The sequence below is a fragment of the Cervus canadensis genome, chromosome 15, assembly GCF_019320065.1.
Source record: "Cervus canadensis isolate Bull #8, Minnesota chromosome 15, ASM1932006v1, whole genome shotgun sequence".
Taxonomy (NCBI): Eukaryota; Metazoa; Chordata; class Mammalia; order Artiodactyla; family Cervidae; genus Cervus; species Cervus canadensis.
Window position 1 is genome coordinate 10,729,947 of NC_057400.1, and position 19,483 is coordinate 10,749,429.

At 36.7% G+C, this 19,483-nt stretch overlaps 1 protein-coding gene across 2 annotated transcripts in view; it reads right to left on the bottom strand.

Moving 5' to 3' along the window:
* DPP10 (dipeptidyl peptidase like 10) overlaps positions 1 to 19,483 on the bottom strand; it is a 716,172-nt gene that overhangs the window by 41,004 nt on the left and 655,685 nt on the right. For both annotated transcript variants that reach the window (XM_043488102.1, XM_043488101.1), the window contains 4 exons: positions 15,691 to 15,782; positions 15,225 to 15,272; positions 11,606 to 11,727; positions 10,228 to 10,275 (listed from right to left, as the gene is read on the bottom strand). In XM_043488102.1, the coding sequence (XP_043344037.1) occupies positions 10,228 to 10,275; positions 11,606 to 11,727; positions 15,225 to 15,272; positions 15,691 to 15,782 (310 nt within the window). The remainder of the gene's footprint in view (positions 1 to 10,227; positions 10,276 to 11,605; positions 11,728 to 15,224; positions 15,273 to 15,690; positions 15,783 to 19,483) is intronic.

Below are 19,483 nucleotides of genomic sequence, written 5' to 3' on the forward strand. Positions count from 1 at the left end.
AAGCTCAACATTCAGAAAACTAAGATCATGGCATCTGGTTCCATCACCTCATGGGAAATGGATGGGGAAACAGTGGAAAGAGTGACTGACTTTAGTTTTGGGGGCTCCAAAATCACTGCAGATGGTGACTGCAGCCCTGAAATTAAAAGACGCTTACTCCTTGGAAGGAAAGTTATGACCAACCTAGACAGCATATTAAAAAGCAGAGACATTACTTTACCAACAAAGGTCCATCTAATCAAGGCTATGATTTTTCCAGTGGTCATGTATGGATGTGAGAGTTGGACTATAAAGAAAGCTGAGCACCAAAGAACTGATGCTTTTGAACTGCGGTGTTGGAGAAGACCCTTGAGAGTCCCTTGGACTGCAAGGAGATCCAACCAGTCCATCCTAAAGGAGATCAGTTCTGGGTCTTCATTAGAGGGTCTGATGTTGAAGCTGAAACTCCAATACTTTGGCCACCTGATGTAAAGAGTTGACTCATTTGAAAAGACCCTGAAGCTGGGAAAGATTGAGGGCAGGAGGAGAAGGGGATGGCAGAAGATGAATGGTTGGATGGCATCACTGAGTCAATGGACATGAGTTTGGTGGGCTCCGGGAGTTGGTGATGGACAGGGAGGTCTGGCATGCTGCAGTTCATGGGGTCGCAAAGAGTCGGACATGACTGAGCAACTGAACTGAACTGAATTGATGTGGATTCCATATTTTTTATTTGATTTCTGTTTTGCTTACAAGTGTATCCTCTTCAAATAAAGGTAAGTTTTTTACCTATATTTCTTTTTCTTGCCTTATTTAATTAAGTCTTCTAATACAATGTTCCAATTAGGCCATGATAGCGAACACTCTTTACTTTTACCAAGTCTTGGGAGAAATGCATTGTCTTCAACATCAAGTATTAATATGATATCAGTTGTAGTATTTTTGTAGATAACAATCATTAAGCTAAATCATTTATTTCTTCTTTTTTAGTTATTATTATTACTTCATTATTATTATTGTTTTCATTTTTAATCAAATAATTTTTTTCTAAACCCTTTGAGTTGTTGACAGAATAATAGAGTAAGTTGCATTGATTAATTAATAAATGTTATAACAATCATGGATTTCTCAGGTAAACCCCCTGTAGTCATAATATATTACCCTTTTATAAGTTATTAGATTTTTGTTGCTTGTATTTAGTTAAGGAATTTTGCATCAATATTCTGAGAAAAATTTATTTTTTTGTCCTTATTATATCTATGTTGGCTTTGGAACCTAGTCAATGCTGGTTTTACATTTTCTGAGAGTTTATGTGTTCTTGGTATTAGTATATTAAATATTGCTCGGAATGTACCAGTTAAGATATTGGAACGGGAATTTTCTTTGTGGTAGTGTGGTTTAGTTGCTCAGTTGTGTCCAACTCTTGTGACCCCATGGCCTGTAGCCTGCCAGTCTCCTTCTCTGTTCATGGGATTCTCCATGTAAGAATACTGGAGTGGGTTGCCATTTCCTTCTCCATGGGAAAAGTACTAACCGTGAATTAAAAATTTTAGTAGATAATGGGATATTTATATATTGTACATATTCTTCTTTGAGTGGTTAGCAATTTTTCTTTTAAGAAATTTACCCATTTTATCTAAGATGTCAAATTCACTACCATTAAAACTACTTATGACATTCCATTACTATCATTCAAATGTCTGTGGAAGCTGTTATTAACATCATCTATTTCATTAATGAAAATGATAGTGCACTTTTCCTTTTATGGCTCTATCTAAAATTTTATCAATTTTACTTATTCTTTCTAAAAAATTTTTTGGTTTTTATATGCTTTTGTCTACTGCCAATCCATTTTCTATATCATTTATCTCCACTCTGACTTTATAAATTCCTTCTTTCAACTTACTTTCTATTCATCTGCTCTTCTTTTTCTAGTTTCTTAAGGCAGACTCTTAGATGATTGATTTTAAAGATCCCTTTTTTTATAAAATAAGAATTTAAAGACATAAACCTGTTTCTAGTCACGATGTTTTTGTTGTTGTTTAGTCACTAAGTTGTGTCCAACTCTGCGACTTGCATGGACTCTTGCCTGCCAGGCTCCTCTGTCTATGGCATTTCCCAGGCAACAAAACTGGAGTGGGTGGCCATTTCCTCATCCAGAGGATTTTAAATATCCCTTATGGCAGAAAGTAAAGAGGAACTAAAAAGCCTCTTGATGAAAGTGAAAGAGGAGAGTGAAAAAGTTGGCTTAAAGCTCAACATTCAGAAAACTAAGATCATGGCATCTGGTTCCATCACCTCATGGGAAATAGATGGGGAAACAGTGGAAGCAGTGTCAGACTTTATTTTTCTGGGCTCCAAAATCACTGCAGATGGTGCTTGCAGTCATGAAATTAAAAGACACTTACTCCTTGGAAGGAAAGTTATGACCAACCTAGATAGCATATTAAAAAGCAGAGACATTACTTTGCCAACAAAGGTCTGTCTGGTCAAGGCTATGGTTTTTCCAGTGGTCATGTATGTATGTGAGAGTTGGACTGTGAAGAAAGCTGAGCACCAAAAAATTGATGCTTTTGAACTGTGGTGTTGGAGAAGACTCTTGAGAGTCCCTTGGACTGCAAGGAGATCCAACCAGTCCATCCTAAAGGAGATCAGTCCTGGGTGTTCATTGGAAGGACTAATGCTGAAGCTGAAACTCCTATACTTTGGCCATCTCATGCGAACAGCTGACTCATTGGAAAAGACCCTGATGCTGGGAGGGATTGGGGGCAGGAGGAGAAGGGGACAACAGAGGATGAGATGGCTGGATGGCATCACCGACTCGATGGACATGAGTTTGAGTAAACTCCGGGAGTTGGTGACAGACAGGGAGGCCTGGCGTGTTGTGACTCATGGGGTCGCAAAGAGTCGGACACGACAGCTACTGAACTGAACTGAAATGAAACAGATTAGTTGTGTTTTCATTTTGTTTCATTTGGCTCAAATATTTTCCAATTATTATTTTTCTAATAAGTAAACTCCTCTTTGATCTTTGTGTTAATTAAAGATGCAAGTCTGATGACAAAAGATTCTTTGTTTCTATTCTTCTTGATTCTTTATTGTGGCTTTATTTTTGAAGGATATTTTCAAAGTTTGTTATTCTAGGTTGGTTTTGTTTTGTTTTGCTTTCCATTGGTATTCAAAAGATTTTTCGCCATACCTTTATCCTGATAAGAAGTCTGCAGTCATTCTTCGCTTTCTTACTGTGTATGTAATGTGTGGATGTCTTTTTAATTTTGTATCCTGCTTGAGGTTTGCTGAGCAATTTTATATGTTTCATCATATTTGGATTTGGATGATATTTCATCAAATATATTTTTCCATTCTGAGTTGAAAATATTATAGATTTGGATATTAGCCTAAGTTAAGTAGGCTCTGTTCATTTCTTTCACCGTTTTTCTCTGTGTCTCGAAGTTTCTATAGATAATGTTTCAAACTCACTAATATTTTCTTCTGCAGTGTTTAATTTGCCTGTAATATTTTTCTGTAAAGTTTTAATTTCATATATTTAAACTTAAAATATATTCTATTTATTTTATCACTACATTCATTTTTTCTTAATATCGTCCAGTATTTTTATAATTGCCAATTTATTGTACTTGTCAGGGAATTCCATAATTTTCATCATATCTGAATCTGTCTCAATTCACTGGCCTTCTTTTTCTAACTAGTTTTATTTGCTAGCTTCTTTACATAACCAGTAATGTTTTATTGGATTCTAGCCGTTGTGATATTTATATTGTTGAGTTCTAAACATTGTTCTCTGTTCCTGTGTAAATTGTTAGTCTTTGTATAGCAGATGTTTAAGCTATTTGGAGGGCATTTTAATTATTTAAAAGCTTTTAAAAATATTTTATTTAGGTGAGTTTGAATGGCCCTTGTTCTATGACTCATTGAGCTGTACTACAGAAGGCACGACTCTTCTGGGATCTCTCCTAAACATTCCGGTTTCTGATTAGTTGGAACTGGAACATAGCCCAGCACTGTGTGAGTTCCGGCTTTCCCAAGCTCAGAGTGTCTTCCTATGCATGCTCAGCTAGGTGTTTTCAGCAACAGATGGAAGATGATCCCCCATAGCTCTATGCAGACCCCTGGTGTTCTCTCTCTGTCTCCCTGGATTCTGTTCCAGTGTTATCTACCCTCCCAACATTCCAAAAGCTTCAACCCTTCAGAGTTCCAATTTCTGTCTCCATTGTGTTTCTGAGGTACTCTTATACACTTATTTCATTCTTCCTCATTACACTGCTGCTGCTGCTGCTAAGTCGCTTCAGCCGTGTCCGACTCTGTGTGACCCCATAGACGGCAGCCCACCAGGCTCCCCCGTCCCTGGGATTCTCCAGGCAAGAACACTGGAGTGGGTTGCCATTTCCTTCTCCAATGCATGAAAGTGAAAAGTGAAAGTGAAGTCACTCAGTCGTGTCCGACTCTTCGCGACCCCACGGACTGCAGCCTACCAGGCTCCTCTGTCCATGGGATTTTCCAGGCAAGAGCCCTGGAGTGGGGTGCCATTGCCTTCTCTGCCTCATTACACTAGATTTCAGAAAATAAGTCTGGCCAGAAAGCCAGGGCAATTGCAATGTTAATCTCACTTGTTTCCTTTCATTTAGGAATCAGGACCCTATCATGACTATTGTCCCAAGTTTGAAGTGTTATTTCATGTATTTTACACAGTTTTTAAAAAAAAAATTATTTTATTTTATTTTCCTTTCTTTCTTTTAGCTAAGAGGCCATGTTTACTTCCATCTACTCTGTGGCCAAATAAGAATATTTATTTTTTATTGTCAATGGCTTATCTTTGATACTTTATTGTTAAATACAATTTCCTTAGGAAGAAATATAAGGCTTTCACAATCTGGCGCCAACCTGCCCTGTAGCCTATATCTTTTGTTTTTATCTTAAATGTTTTGTTCTAGCCACATTGAACAAGTTTTATCTTGCAAGTGTAAATATTTCATGTGTCATGATTGTGCATTCACATTTTTCTTCCAGAAATGCTTTCCACAGGTTTCCCCTTTTTTTGAATGGGGCCCACTTCTACCAGAGAAATTATTATATTCTATTACAAGCATTACATTTTCTGTATGGACTATATGAATTTCAGACACATCAAACCACCTCTCCTGTAAATAAGTATCATTTTCTATAATACAAATTTGGGAAATTAGCTGATTCCAGAGATTTCTTCTATCCCCTTAATATAAGAAATTTCTGATTATTAAATAATAGTATATTTTCAAGGACTCTATCCCCCTCAACTATAAAATATAAAATGTGAACATTTCCACTTTATATACTTTCATTAAGGATTCAGTACTTATAATGTTTAAGACCTGTCATAAAAATGCACTTAATAAACCTAATTATAGATAAAAGCATTCATTTTGGATTCAAAAGAAATCATCTGATATTTGTTAACTACATAAGCAGAAATTTTTAGAGACTATTAAATTTTTCCTTTATACCTTTAACTAGAGATCATTTTATTGGATAAATATTTTTAGAGTGAAAAATAGTTTATTGTATTAAAATGGCTAGTTGACTAAATGAGTTAGAGGTATTGATATGAGTCCAATATATGAATAATTTATCATGGTTCCTTTTTATTACCAAAAATGAATGGGAAAAATTAAATTACACGAGATAAGAGGTAGCTGAAAATTTACTTCTAAATCATGCTCATGGGAAAAAAATCAATCCATGGTCACAGAGAAATAAAATTCTATTTAAGGAAAAAAATACAAAAGATAATAAAGTCATTTTCAAAAGCAAACATTTTTTTCATGATATATTCAGAAAACATATTTCATACAAAGTTTTGTGGAACTTTATAAAGAGAAGACAGTATTAAGACATGATATAATTATGGGACTGAGGAAGAAAAGAGGATAAAGTGAGAACAGAAAATTGGGAAGAAGGGAAAAAGGGAGAGATAAGAAAGTAGAAAGGAAATATAAGGAAGGATGAGAAGAAAAATATACAATGCAGAAAAAAGAAGAAAGGAAAGAGACTATAAGTAAATTAAAGTAAAAGGAATAAAACATAAATGCACAATTAAGGGGAAAAATGAAAATATAAAAGAGGAAAAGAATCATAGAAATATGAGACAAAGGACTTTTGAAATACTAAGTAAAATTTTGCATATTTATACATTTTCCAAGTCACTGAACATTTTAATGAAGGGTTTCTTTTTCATTTTAAAGGTAATATATGTTCATTGTAGAAAATTAGGAAAATACTCAAGAGAAGAGAACAAAAAAATCACCTGAAAGGCTGCCACATAAATGCAAGACTTTTTACTGCTTGCAAACGTTGTCTTCCAGAATTTTTAAATATAATTTTAAATACTTTTTTTAAGTGGCATAAATATTTGAATTGCACAATCATTTAGAAATATAACTTAAGCAGTTTTGAATAACTGACTTTTAAAGACATATTTTTATTTTTAATCCTAGTGGGGAACTAGTGGCAACTTTATTAGAACAATTTGATGAAATTTTAATAAAGGACCATTTACAAATATAGGAAAATGGCACAGGGATCATAAGGGATAGTAACACAACCCAGTGCTCCTGAGAGTGGTTTGGTGTGTGGGTCACAGAGAGAGCAGTTACTTGGAGATGGTTGCATGAAAGACTTTCACCCTGGTCACAGCAGCCTGGGCGGCTCCACAAGGATGATGCTGGAGACACACAGACTCCAAAGCCACTTTTCTGCCTCTCTTCAGTCACCTGTAGGATTTGCGTTAGCTGAATCCAATTGGCAGTAAATAGCAGCAGAACTTAAGTCATCAAAACAAAATCCTTCTTGGGTAGAGACCATGGGAGAGAAAAAACAGTTAAGAGTGGCTCTGAAAAGACTAATGAAAGATATTCAGAGCACAAATTAATACTCCATTAAAGTTTATTTACAAATCCCACCTTTTATTATGTGTGTTTTTTTCCCCTATTATCAGTAGTATGTCTATAATTTTCTCTATTTAGAATTATCTCCTCAGTATAAACCAATAAAAAAGAAAAATATAGGGTAAATGGATACAAAAGATTGAATGCTTATGGCTGTTTTTTTCCAAAAGATTTACTGTACTTTATATTTTTACCAGAAAGTTATAAAAGCCTCATTAGCAATGTAATTTTTTTTAATATTATTGTTAGGAAAAAATATTTGGTAGTGTTTTACTTTGCATTTTTGGATAACTGGTGGGTTTAAAGGTTTTTCATGTTTGTTATATATTTTCATTTTTTCCATATACTTTTCATGCTTTATTCTACTTCATGTGGTCCCCAAATGAGTTATGACTAATTCATTCATTTAGCGAGGGCTTCCCTGGTGACTCAGATGGTAAAGAATCTGCCTGCAATGCAGGAGACCTAGGTTCCATCCCTAGGTTGGGAAGATCCCTTGGAGAAAGGAATGGCTACCTGCTTCAGTATTCTTGCCTGGAGAATGGACAGAGGAGCCTGGTGAGTTACATACAGTCCATGGGGTTGCAAAGACTCAGACTTAACTGAGCGACTAACACTTTTCACTTAGTTTAATAAAGATTAACCTGAAGATTCATTAACCCAAAGACTTAATTACAATCAAATTTAAATTTTATATGAATAAATAGTTGTCTTTTGAAAATAAAGTCAAGCACCTGATTACTGTTTACAGTCCCTTTTTTTCCTTGATCTTGAGACTAACAGAATTTACTTATAAATATAAAATATTTGCCTTAGACAAAAGTGTGTCATAATTTGTAACAAAAGTTATTAGACAACAACATCGACTTTTAACCACAGAATACAATTAATTAAATTCAGGTTGGAAATTTTTAAAAAGTCATCATTTTGGCAGAATACGCAGTGTAACACAAATAGTTGTTTATCAAGTAATTCCTGTGTTGCAAATATATCTCATCCTCACAGAAAATTCATTTACTAATTTTTTTACAAGGAAATAGATTCTATGAGATTATACCCACAAAAGATATGTGACAGACTCGCTTTATACATTAATTTTTACATCTTGAAATTCAATCTTCTTTCCATTTTATCAAATATACTGCCCTTATTATCTTTATTGTTGCTCTCAGTATTAATATTCAACAGATTTAATATGCTTACTATAATCTCTTTAGGATTTTCACTGATAAATAGAAACTAAAAGATGTGCTAAATGATTTCCAAAACCACACAAAACTCCATTAGCTATTTAGAAGTTTTGTCTTTTTCTATGAGGCTGGATGTCTCCATATGGTGGTATTTGAAAAGTGTAAATGGTCTTCCTCTGTCCTCTAAAAATTGTATTTGTCCTTCAACATTACATTTTTATACCATCTCTCCTTTAAGTCAAAGCATTTAAGTAAGACTCCTACTTAAAACTAAGTATGCCATGAGAGAGACAAAAACAATATAATAAGCTTTACGGTGGTGATCATAAACCCTATTCTGGAGTCAGACTGTCTTATTTGATTCCCACCTGTGCTATCTATTATATTAGATTGACTCTCTCCAAGTTTTTTAACCTCTTTGGGACTCAATTTCCTCATCTGTAAAAGTGGGTGATAAATTAACAACATCAGGGGTGTTCTGAAGAGTAAATGTATTAATAAATATAAGCCTAAATTACAATAGATTATGGGCTTCCCTATAATCAATAGCTTAGTTGGTAAAGAATCTACGTAAAGAATCTACCTGCAATGCAGGAGACCTAGGTTCAATTCCTGGGTTGGGAAGATCTGCTGGAGAAGGGTTAGGCTACCCATTCCAGTATCCTTGGGCTTCCCTTGTGGCTCAGCTGGTAAAAAATTCGCCTGCAATGTGGGAGACCTGGGTTCAATCCCTGGGTTGGGAAGATCCCCTGGAGAAGGGAAAGACTACCCACTCCAGTATTCTGGCCTGAAGAATTCCGTGTATAGTCCATGGGGTCGCAAAGAATCGGACATGACTGAGCGACTTTAACTTTGACAATAGATTAGTCTATGATAAATCATTACAGCATGAGGGTACTGATTAAATAAAAATTTTAAATGAAAGAAGGAAAAGAAGGATAGATGAAAATAAGGAAAAGAGAGTCAGAAAGTAATTTGGCTATTCATTTTTAAGATCAGCTCAACCATGTTTGTGCTTATACTCTTTACTATTAAAGTTCTTTTTTTTTTTTTTTTTTTTTTTTTTTTTTTTTTTTTTTTTTTTTTTTTTTTTTTTTATTTTTTTTTCCAGTGGGTTTTATCACACATTGACATGAATCAGCCATGGATCTACATGTATTCCCAATCCCGATCCCCCCTCCCACCTCCCTCTCCACCCGATTCCTCTGGGTCTTCCCAGTGCACCAGGCCGGAGCACTTGTCTCATGCATCCCACCTGGGCTGGTGATCTGTTTCACCCTTGATAGTACACATGCTGTTCTTTTGAAATATCCCACCCTCACATTCTACCACAAAGTTCAAAAGTCTGTTCTGTATTTCTGTGTCTCTTTTTCTGTTTTGCATATAGGGTTATCGTTATCACCTTTCTAAATTCCATATATATGTGTTAGTATGCTGTAATGTTCTTTATCTTTCTGGCTTACTTCACTCTGTATAATGGGCTCCAGCTTCATCCTGTATAATGGGCTCCAGCTTCATCCTACTCTTTACTATTAAAGTTCTTAAACACATTGACCACATCTTACTAGCAATGAACACCCAGTTTCTGTCATATATCCTAATAAAGTCTTCACTCAATAGATGATGGACAATTTAATAAATATATAAAAACATAAATGAATATGTAAAACTAGTCATGGATAACTAAAATAAATAGGATATAAAGTATATGAAACAATATATTTTTCATATTTTTTTCTAAAATAAGTATGTTGATCTGGAGAAATAATCTACATGAGGTTCAAGAAAGAATGAACCAGAGCCCTAATGTGTCAATAGGCTGAAACATACCTAAATGAACTTCATCAATCACTCCTCAGTCAATTTAGATACAGAAGATACCCCATTTCAGGCATACATTGATAAGATCCAACTCCAATTATAAGGCAGCCCGACCCATTTGTTTTACTATTTCTCTTACACACACAAGGTCATATTGATGGTACCTATGCCTCTTTCCCCAGTCTAAGGGCTCCTTTGAAGAGGTTCTATAGAGTACAAAACTCAGAATGAATAAGATCATATCAAAGACTGGTGCCAACCATGACTATTCTGCATTGTTGTGTTCATGTACTTACTTGCTGGGTTGTCTGTGCTATGTAGGCTGACCACTGGAACCCCTGGACCTGGATTTTAGAAATATATGTAGAAACATTTTAAAGACATCTAAATAATAACTATTGGAAGGTTAGATGACAGAATTCTTTTTTCACATGCAAGCATTTCATAGTTAAAACATAATGAAATAGAAATCAGATTATTAGATTTCATTCCTTTCTATGCACATTTTATTCAGAAAAGTAAAAACATATGGGGAAAGAAACTATTTACAAGATTATTTTAAAGATCCTCCCTTCTCTAAAATGCCATATACTTCAATATTTCTATGGTTTTAGCCAATCTAATGCACCCTACTGTCTTCTAGTCTTTAATAGAATAGTCACTGATCTGTCAGTTGATTTCCAAACCTGTGACCTTCTACCCTCTCGTCCAAGATTAAATTATATTTACCACTCAGACAAGAAAGGAAGAATGCATGCATATTAGAAATATTTCATCCACAAGACAAATTAAATTTTGGAGCTAATCTTATATTAATTTAAAAATATATTAACTGGAATAGCTATTTCAAATATACTGGACAATTCAGTTGTAACTTTAAGATGTTATCTTGAAACTTCACTTCTATAATGAACTCTATTTGGAGGCTAATGGTTTTTCTCTGGTGTCATCAAATAAGTACATCTCTTTTTTGATTACTTTCTTTAAGATGTCAAGAGAAAAAAATAATGAAAAAGAGCAAGTATTGTTCTTTTCCTCATGGTATCTTAAAACAGGACTGCACAAGATACCAGCTAAAGCTGTAACACTCAACCCATTGCATTATAAGAAGATATCTCCCATTTCATCAGAGTATCCTATTAAAGGTACAATGATTCCTACTAGTGTAACCTAGACATACTATACCACTAGGTAAGACTTAGCATACTATTATCGTATAGAAGAAATAATTGGGGTGAACACACTTTCTCAAAATTTAAGGAGGCTAGACCCAGAGAATTAAATTTTTGTAGATCCTAAATTTCTTAACAACAAAGCCATTATTTCAACAAGGAGAGTGTTGTTTTTCTTAAAGTCTAGGTAAATTAGTTTATTATTCTAGGATGACTTTGCTAATGTAAACATTTATTCACTTTTTAAAAAGGTTTGTATAAAATAGCACTTATTGATCATGTACCTGTATACATACTGACTTATTCCCAATTTCTGTCTTTTAAATAAAGTAATGGATAAAATTTATATCACACAAAAACCCTTATTTATTACTTTTAAACAAAAACTTGTGTAAACTAGGAATATAAAATCATAGATTGAGGGTAATCATTACTACTGATAGTAATAGATACTGATTAAACAAAATTGATAAAATAAATTTTAACAGAAATCAACTATTACCTTTACAGAGTAATAAAAAATGTTGATTCATGGGACTAAAACTGGCATCAAAATATGTGCATTGTTCTTTCATAAAATTACATGAAATACATTGACGATTCAATAAGCCTTCAGTAGAAGCACTGGGGAAAGAAAAAGAAAGTGAGAAATGCTACTATTCCAGGTACTTGAATGTGTGATATCATTATTTAAATATTAACATAAAGAAGTTACAGTATTATTTAAATTGAAGTTCCTTATAAATTATCATTTATCATAAAAATGCGAAGTCAATTTCCATTACTAATGTTAAGACATACACATTTTTCTTCTCAGTAAAAAAATTAAAATTATGAACACCTATACATATACAACATGTATATAGTTATATATGCTTTAAAGAAACTGACTTTCCCAGGACTCAATGTAACTTATTCTTAGTTATATTTTATAGATATTTCTTTGTAAAGTCTAGAAAGAAATTACCCACACAAATAAGCATAGTCACTAGCAATAATATTAGTTGAAAGAACTAATAAATTATGATTAATCATAAATTATCTGTGCTGCTAGACAAAAACACTGCTAATGATACACTTTCTGAAACTTGGCTGGACAAAATATTCTCAGTTGCATTTTGGAATAAAACACATAGTATATTATACTTCACAAAGTCACAACTTCACACTTGAAACATTTTGGGTTCATTATAAACCAAAATTTTCCTTTATATCTGAAGTGATCAGTATAATAGGCACTTAAATACATTAGCTAGTTTCATCCTTATGATAAATCATAGCCTTGTTTTTTTTTCTTTTAAACTGTGATAAAACAACATTCACCATTTTAGCCAGTTTTCAAGTATATGGTTAATTTCAGTCACAATATTGCAGAACTATCACCACAGACAGACTATGAATGTGTGGCAGTCACACACATAATTTGACTTTTGTCTTTCTACTCTGTCATATAATTTTTCAGATCCAAGTTCCCCAAAAATTTATATTGGTATTTTCTCATTATTTAGATTATGAAATCAGTAAAAATAAAGAAAAGCATACTTTGAGACAAAATCATGACACCGAATATGGTAGCAATTCTGACTCTGTTAATCCCATAAATTAAATCAACCAATTATTATTTTTATGGACCTGGACAAGACAATGATTGAGTTTTTTGGGTTAAACACTGACATTTTCTTATAGTCAAGTCAACTGGCACCTGATGAGCCATGTAAAGAAAAATCCATTGGTTGTATATTTTGGTTGTAACCCAGTCTTCCACACTAGCACAGGTCATAGATACATTGGCTGTTGTACTGCTCTGCCTCAGTCGCTAGAGACGTGTGTGTGCGCTCATTTGCTTCAGTTGCGTACAGCTTTTTGTGACCCCATGGACTGTAGCCCGCCAGGCTCTCTGTCCATGGGGATTCTCCAGGCCAGAATCCTGGAGTAGGTTGCCATGCCCTTCTCCGGGGGATCTTCCCGACGCAGGGATCAAATCCATGCCTCTTACATGTCCTACATTGGCAGACAGGTTCTGTACCTCTGGTGCCACCTCGGAAACCCATAAGTGTGTTACTAGTTCAGTCATGTTCGACTCTTTGTGGCCCCATGGATTGTAGCCTGCTAGGCTCCTCTGTCCATGGAATTCTCCAGGTAGGAATACTGGAGAGGGTTGCCCTTTCCTTCAAAGGGGATCTTCTTGACCCAGGAATCGAACCCAAATCTCCTGCACTGAAGGCAGATTCTTTACTGTCTGAGAAGCCCACAAATCTAAGAACTCATTGTTACTCAAATCACATTTTAGGCTAATAAAAGGAGGAGAGGATGAGGCAGCTCCATTAGCTGAACTTAGCCAAATGTAATTTTCTGACACTCATTTTTCTTTAAGAGTTTTACAAAATGAGAGAAGTAAAACATCAGTCAAGTATTTCTATCTCTCTAAGAGATTGTTCTTGACCACCAATATTAACCACAATATAAGTTTCAAGAAAGATAAGTTTTAGGTAACCAAAACTAGAAAGTGACCAATACTTTAATCAAGATGTCTAAGCTAAAATTAGAATCAGTCTCTTTAAATAAAGAGCTGTTCTTCCTTTGAAAGTCATTAGAATTGAGAACATGTGTTCCAGACTCTAAGAGAAAAAAACAAAGAATGTGAAAATGACATATTGCAATATGTGATTAAAACGAGGAGAGGCTGACTTCAGATGACAGTGATTTATGCATAAATAATAGTGTGTGGGTGAATTAGAGTGAGTAAGGGTACTTGAAACATGCATTTTTGCTCTCAAAGGAAAGTCTAGGCTACTTGGTAAGAATCACTGGTGACACTGCTTCAAACATGATGAATTTCCACTGAGAATATGCCATGGCAGTTTTGACACTTTAAAAATGGATCTGTGAAAAGGAAATTAGAAAGGATATATGAAGTCTAGAATTAATAAGTTGCTTGCCAGGCAAAAATGAAAGTCATTCTTGGGAAGCCCCAGTGAAAGCTTTCTGAGTGAGGAGACATTTTTAATACGAAATAGGTATGACCTTAAACCCTTTTATGAATATAGCTTTCCATCTGGGAAAATTGGAGAGATGAAAATAGTTCCCGTCCACAGCTCTATTTTAGTAATCAAGGGCCATGCCTGGCTTAAATAACAATCTATGGATTTTATACATTCTGAGAGTGGGGAGAGAGAAACTGCCACTTGATCTATTCTAGTAAATGTCCACAATGCTTTAATTTGTTCAGGAATAAATCACACGTGTAGAGTATTGCATGTGTGCTTAGTCGTTCAGTCATTTCTGACTCTTTGCGACCCCATTGACTATAGCCCACTCCTCTGTCTATGGGATTCTCCAGGCAAGAATACAGAATGGGTAGCCATTCCCTTCTCTAGGGGATCTTCCTGACCCAGGGATGAACCTGGGTCTCCTGCATTGCAGGTGGATTCTTTACCATTTGAGACACCAGTTCAGTTCAGTTCAGTTGCTCAGTCCTGTCCAACTCTTTTTGATCCCATGGACTGCAGCATGCCAAGGTTCCTTGTCCATCATCACTCCCAGAGCTTGTTCAAACTCATGTCCATCAAGTTGGTGATGCCATCCAACCACCTGATCCTCTGTCATCCCCTTCTCCTCCTGACTTCAATCTTTCCCAGCATCAAGGTCTTTTATAATGAGTCAGTTTTTCCTACCAGGTGGCCAAAGTATTGGAGCTTCAGCTTCAGAATCAATGAATATTTAGGATTGATTTCCTTTAGATTGACTGGTTTGATCAGGGAAGGCCTCATATACTGAAAACTTTAAATGAGGCACAGCACAACAAAAAGCTATTGGGGAAATAAGGAAATGCTAGTGATATGTGTCATTGAGAGATGCAAGCCTCAAAAAAAAAAAAAAAAGATATTTTGAAAGGATAAAAACAAGTGAGGCAAAAAATAAAAGAGGAATAAGATGGCCTCCACTCCAGTTCCAAACCTTTATGCTCACAATGGTCCAGAGATGAGGTTTTGTCACACTGAGTTGGCTCTCTCCTAGTCATACCAAAAATGCAACTTCAGATCTCTCCATCCTGTGACTATGCGGTGTGGATGGCCCCTGAGGAACCGACCTGTGCGGGAAGGTCCTCTCACAGTGCTTACCTGTACAGTTGCCTCCCTCTGGGAGATGACTCGGTGCTCAGAAAGTAACTGCCCATGAAAAGAAACAACACAAACATCAGGTACCAATCAATTTTTGCAACACTGAGTTTTTCACTTGCATTTTCCAACTGCCAAAGGATAGGCAAGACCTTTTCTATTATTCAACAGCAGGACTTTGATTCATTTGGGAAACATATCTTTTCTTAAAATGTTGTCATACTTTTTTTCCATGGTCTCTCACAGTCTGTATCAGTGTGACTCTGTGTGTGTGTGCGTGCATGTGTCTATGCAAATGTGTCTTGTGTAAGCATCTCTCTGGGTGAAGCTGAGGGAGAGTCCTAAAGGTTGTTTTTTGCATGGCCGGGCTACTTGGATTAGGACCATGGTAAGCAAAAATAAATCTGGCAGATAAGATTGCATTTAACAACACTGACTTCCAACTTGACTGGAGAATAAAAACACTCACATTTTTTGTGTAGTTTCATCATACGCCAGGATCTTTATCACTTCCCAGTTTCCTGATGTCAGATGCCGCACGGTAATTTGCTCACTTTTACTCTGCAAAGAAATAGAAAATATTGATTTCTCTTTTATTTAAATAGCATCTCTCTGGTCGACACCAAAGTGCTAACTGCCCCTGTCACTTTTAATTCTTTAGTACTTAGTTAACATTGAGTTTCTTGTTTTCAATCTCAAGAATGAATACACATTCACATAACCATAGTTACAGGCAAGACAGTACCTTTATCCCTATGCTGTAGGAAAATCATTCAGAAAACATCTCCACATAGGACTACATGGATAGCATCACCTTGACATAGGAAGTCATCTAGTCATTTAGTATAGACACAGGACTTTGATAGCGTTAATCTAAATGATTGACAGCTAAACAGTTTGAATAGCTTTGAATAAAACATAGAGCAAACTTCATTTCAAATAGATTTTAAGTGTTATATGCTTTTAACCTTTGTAGCATGTGTATTGAGAATAATATTGATAGATTTGCTATTTTCACTCAACAATTTATTTCTGAGATTAATTCATGTTGACACTTGTAGACATAGTTTATTTTCACTGCTATATGGTATTTTATTATATGCATGAATACAGAAAAAATTATTTTTTGATATTTGAGTTTTTCCAAATTTTTGCTCTTTAAATCAAGCTGTCTGTGGACCACTTTATTAATGTCTCCTTGTGCATGTGGCAGGGTTTTCTTGAGACAAATGCTGATAAGTGGGAAAAACTCCTGGAGGGAGCACAGAGAAGATGGTGGAGGAGTAAGACGGGGAGATCACCAGCCTCCCCCGAGATACATAAAAAACTCATCAAGATATGAAACGACTCCTACAAAGCAACCTCTAGGCGACAGCAGAAGACTCCAGGCCTCCAGGGGGACAGGCTAAGCTCCCTGAAATGAGGTAGGAGAGAAAAGGGAGACATAAAAGGGAAAAGACAGACAACTTCTGGGCAGGAACTTGTGCCCCAAAGGAGGGAGGGAGCCGTGAAACAGAAGTTCCCATGCGCAGGGAAACTCCCTCACAGGTAGGCCCAAAGGGGACCTACGACGAAGTTTGGGAAATCAGGGACTTCTGCTGCTGCTGCTGCTAAGTCGCTTCAGTCGTGTCCGACTCTGTGAGACCCCATAGACGGCAGCCCACCAGGCTCCCCCGTCCCTGGGATTCTCCAGGCAAGAACGCTGGAGTGGGTTGCCATTTCCTTCTCCAATGTGTGAAAGTGAGAAGTGAAAGTGAAGTCGCTCAGTCGTGTCGACTCTTCTTCGCGACCCCATGGACTGCAGCCTACCAGGCTCCTCCATCCATGGGATTTTCCAGGCACGAGTGCTGAAGTGGGGTGCCATTGCCTTCTCCAAATCAGGGACTTGGAGGGCAGTAAACTGAGAAAGCTGTACTTCTGAGCTCGTGAACAGCTCATGGACTGTAGCCCCAAACAGAGGCAGGCTTGGGACCCGAGAGCGTGCGGCCTACAGAGCCAGCCAGCGCACACAAGCCTTGCAGCACAGCCAGTCCCGGTGGCCAGTGTGACGGGCAGATAAACCCAGTAGCAAGCAGCACAGACGGCAGGCCCCGGGACCGCGCAGACAGACACAGCCCGCGCCCAGGGCGGGACTAGGGTGCCCGGAGAGGGAAGGCGTACAAACCCGGCAGCGCACACAACCCTCCCGGCACAGCTGGAAGAACAAATAGCCCCCGGGACAGACTGCCGGCAGTGAGACGAGACAAGTGCACAGAAAACTCGCGACGCAGACGGTGGACCTCGGGAACTGAGAGTCAAGTGCACACAGCCCTGCGAGCCAGAGGTGGGCTTGGGGGGCTGAGGGAAGCCCCCGCACGTCGCGGGACGCAGAAGCATCCAGGTAAGCACCTACCTAGGAAGTCTCGGCCGGCAGCGCAGGGTGGGACGGGGGAACTGAATCACCAGCAGTGATCCCAGGAACAAGTAGGGACTGGCTGCACTGCATAGATGCTGAGAGAGACGCTTTGAAGCAGCTGCGAAAATAGACGCGCCTAACACTGGGAAAGCCGGATTGCCCAAAGGCATACTTAACCCACAGACACTCCAAAATCTCCTACTGGAAACGGCACCGCCCTCGAGAAAGACAAGATCCAACTCCATCAACCAGAACCCAGACACGAGCTCCACCAACCAGGAAAACATCACTGGACACTAACCCAACCCCATCCACAAAGGCAGACTCCACAACCAAGGACTATGACCTTGAAAACCCTGTTTATTTATTTTTTTTCCCTTTTTCCTTTTTTTCTCTTATAAATCACACCATTTTTCCCCCCAACATATCTCCACCTTCACACTAGCATTTAGCGGTGTTGTGGAGTTTTCCTCTTTGTTTATCTTGTTATTTAAAAAAAAAAAAAAAAATCATGTTAAGATTCTTTCTTCTTATAAATCACACTGCTTATTCCCCAACACATTTCCACTATCACATTAGCTTTTTGCGATGCTGTGGAGTTTTCCTTGTTTAAAAAAAAAAAAAATCATTTTAAGATTTTGTTTCCTTTTTTTTCATATAAATCACATGGTTTATTCCCCCTATATATTTCCACCTCCATATTAGCCTTTTGCAGTGCTGTGGAGTTTTCCTCTGTGTTTTTTGTCAAAAAAAATAGCAAGAAAAAAATTCATTTTAGGTTTTTCTTTTTCTTCTTTCTTCCTCCTCACTTATTTTTTCTTTTTCTTTTCTTTTTTCTTGATGAGTTTTTTATTTATTTTGATTTGGATATATTCAACTGCTTTACCTACTGTTCTTTACTGGCTGTAGCTATTCCTGAATATATATACAAATCTTTTTCACACACGTCTATTCATGTTTTCTTTTCTATTTTATCTTTTCTCTCTCTTTTTTTATTTTTTAGTCCTCTTCTCCATCCTTTCCTTTTCTCTTTTCCCTCCCTTCTCTTATTTTTTTCCTCTCTTTTTAAATTCTCCCTTTTTTCCCTCTCTTTCTGCTTTCACCAAGTAAGTTACATTGTTGAGATCTCTATGCTCGATTCCCCAGTTGGCCTTCCATTCGTGCTCAGATTATCAGACTGAGCATTAGCTAACTCTTCTTTCAATTGGTTGATATCACCTCTGGTTTCCCTGTCTCACCAAGTCAATCTCCTGCACTGTTTTCTTTAGAACACTTTGGTTATAACTGTATATGTGGAAGTGTGTGTGTGTATTTCCCAGTATTTCTGTAATTATCTACTTTATCTCCTCCCACTAGAACACAGGCACAAGTCACCCCAACAAGAAATCAACACAAACCACCCGACTAACATTTCCCTCCAAGTGCAAAAATCAAAAGGAAGAAGTAATACAACCCTAAAGCCTGGGAAAAGGAGAACTCAAATGGACCAAGTTAGAAAAAAAAAAAAAAAAAAGATGATGATGAAAAGACAAAGAAATACAAGACAAATGAAAGAGCAAGGTAGAAACTCAAAAGACTAAATAAATAAAGAGGAAATAAGTAATCTCCCTGAAAGAGAACTCAGAATAATTATAGTAAAGATGCTCCCAAGACTTGAAAATAGAATGGAGAAAATGCAAGAAGCATTTAACACAGTTAATACAATCACCAAGGACATACAAGAAATAAAGAATAAGCAAACAGAGATGAATAACACAATTACTGAAATTAAAAATACACTAGAAGGAACCAATAGCAGAATAACAGGCAGAGGAATGGATAAGTGAGCTGGAGGATAGAGTGGTGGAAACAACTGCTGAAGAGCAGA